The 1,274-nt window shown below is 44.0% G+C and overlaps 1 protein-coding gene across 1 annotated transcript in view; it reads left to right on the top strand.

Moving 5' to 3' along the window:
* Positions 1-1,062, top strand: part of LOC103599312 (zinc finger protein with KRAB and SCAN domains 4-like) — a 7,755-nt gene extending 6,693 nt beyond the window's left edge. The window contains exon 5 of the mRNA XM_008583422.1: positions 5-1,062. Within this exon, the coding sequence (XP_008581644.1) occupies positions 5-654 (650 nt within the window). The 3' untranslated portion in view covers positions 655-1,062. The remainder of the gene's footprint in view (positions 1-4) is intronic.
* Positions 1,063-1,274: the final 212 nt, after the last annotated feature.

Genomic DNA, 1,274 nt, shown 5'->3' with positions numbered 1-1,274 from the left:
TTTGCTCAGAGCTCAGGCCTGACTAAGCACAGAAGAATCCACACTGGAGAGAAACCCTATGAATGTGAAGACTGTGGGAAGACCTTCATTGGGAGCTCTGCCCTCGTCATTCATCAGAGAGTCCACACTGGTGAGAAGCCATACGAGTGTGAAGAATGCGGTAAGGTTTTCAGTCACAGCTCAAACCTCATCAAGCACCAGAGAACTCACACTGGGGAGAAGCCCTATGAGTGTGATGACTGCGGGAAAACCTTCAGCCAGAGCTGCAGCCTCCTTGAACATCACAAAATCCACACTGGGGAGAAGCCATACCTGTGCAACATGTGCGGCAAAGCCTTTAGGAGGAATTCGCATCTCTTGAGGCATCAGAGGATCCATGGTGATAAAAATGTTCAGAATCCAGAGTATGGAGAGGCCTGGGAAAGTCTAGATAGGTTGGAAAGCCAGTGGGAAAATGTTGAGGCTCCTGTGTCTTATAAATGTAATGAGTGTGAGAGAAGTTTCACTCGGAATAGAAGTCTTCTTGAACATCAAAAAATCCACACTGGTGAGAAACCCTATCAGTGTGATGCATGTGGGAAAGGCTTCACCCGAACTTCATACCTTGTTCAGCATCAGAGAAGCCATGTTGGGAAAAGAATTCTATCACAGTGACCCTTGTCATACTTGCTGAAGTTGGTGCTCATTTCTCATTGAACGGAAGCCACCTGGAACGCTTATCAGCTTCAGAACTTGTGGGCTGGGGCTTTATTCACCCACTCATCAGGTGTTAGAAAATGTAATCTGGCTGAGATAAATTATCTTCTACATTTTAAAAGGTGATTGGAAAAAAACATTTGATACGCAGTCATGGGAGAGCTGTCTGAAAGAGGTAGAATCTGAAATAATTTGTTCTCACCGACTGGACTTAAGTGGCCTTCAAGATGGCTCTGATGTGGGGGCTGCTGGTCTGACCATTCATTTTGCCTGTAATGAATCCTTCATGAGTTGGTCAGATTCATGAGGTCTTTTACCCCCCATTGTGCCTTGAAAATAGGTGCTAATAAACATTTACTAAATGTACCAGTGAAATGACCTTCATAGCTCCGAAAATCTGATGTTCTATAGACTTCTGAGGATTTTCTAACTAAGGACATTTTTGTTTGTGTCTAATTATCTGAGTTTCTAGATTTGGGGCCAATCCAATGTATTTCTTCCAAGCACATAATATTGCCAGAGTTGGGGTGGGGGAATCCATGTTTCTTCACCAGGGTAGTACTTACAGTAAGAATGCC

This window comes from Galeopterus variegatus, unplaced genomic scaffold (assembly GCF_000696425.1).
Source record: "Galeopterus variegatus unplaced genomic scaffold, G_variegatus-3.0.2 Scaffold2904, whole genome shotgun sequence".
Lineage (NCBI taxonomy): Eukaryota > Metazoa > Chordata > Mammalia > Dermoptera > Cynocephalidae > Galeopterus > Galeopterus variegatus.
This window is presented reverse-complemented; position numbering and strand designations above follow the sequence as displayed.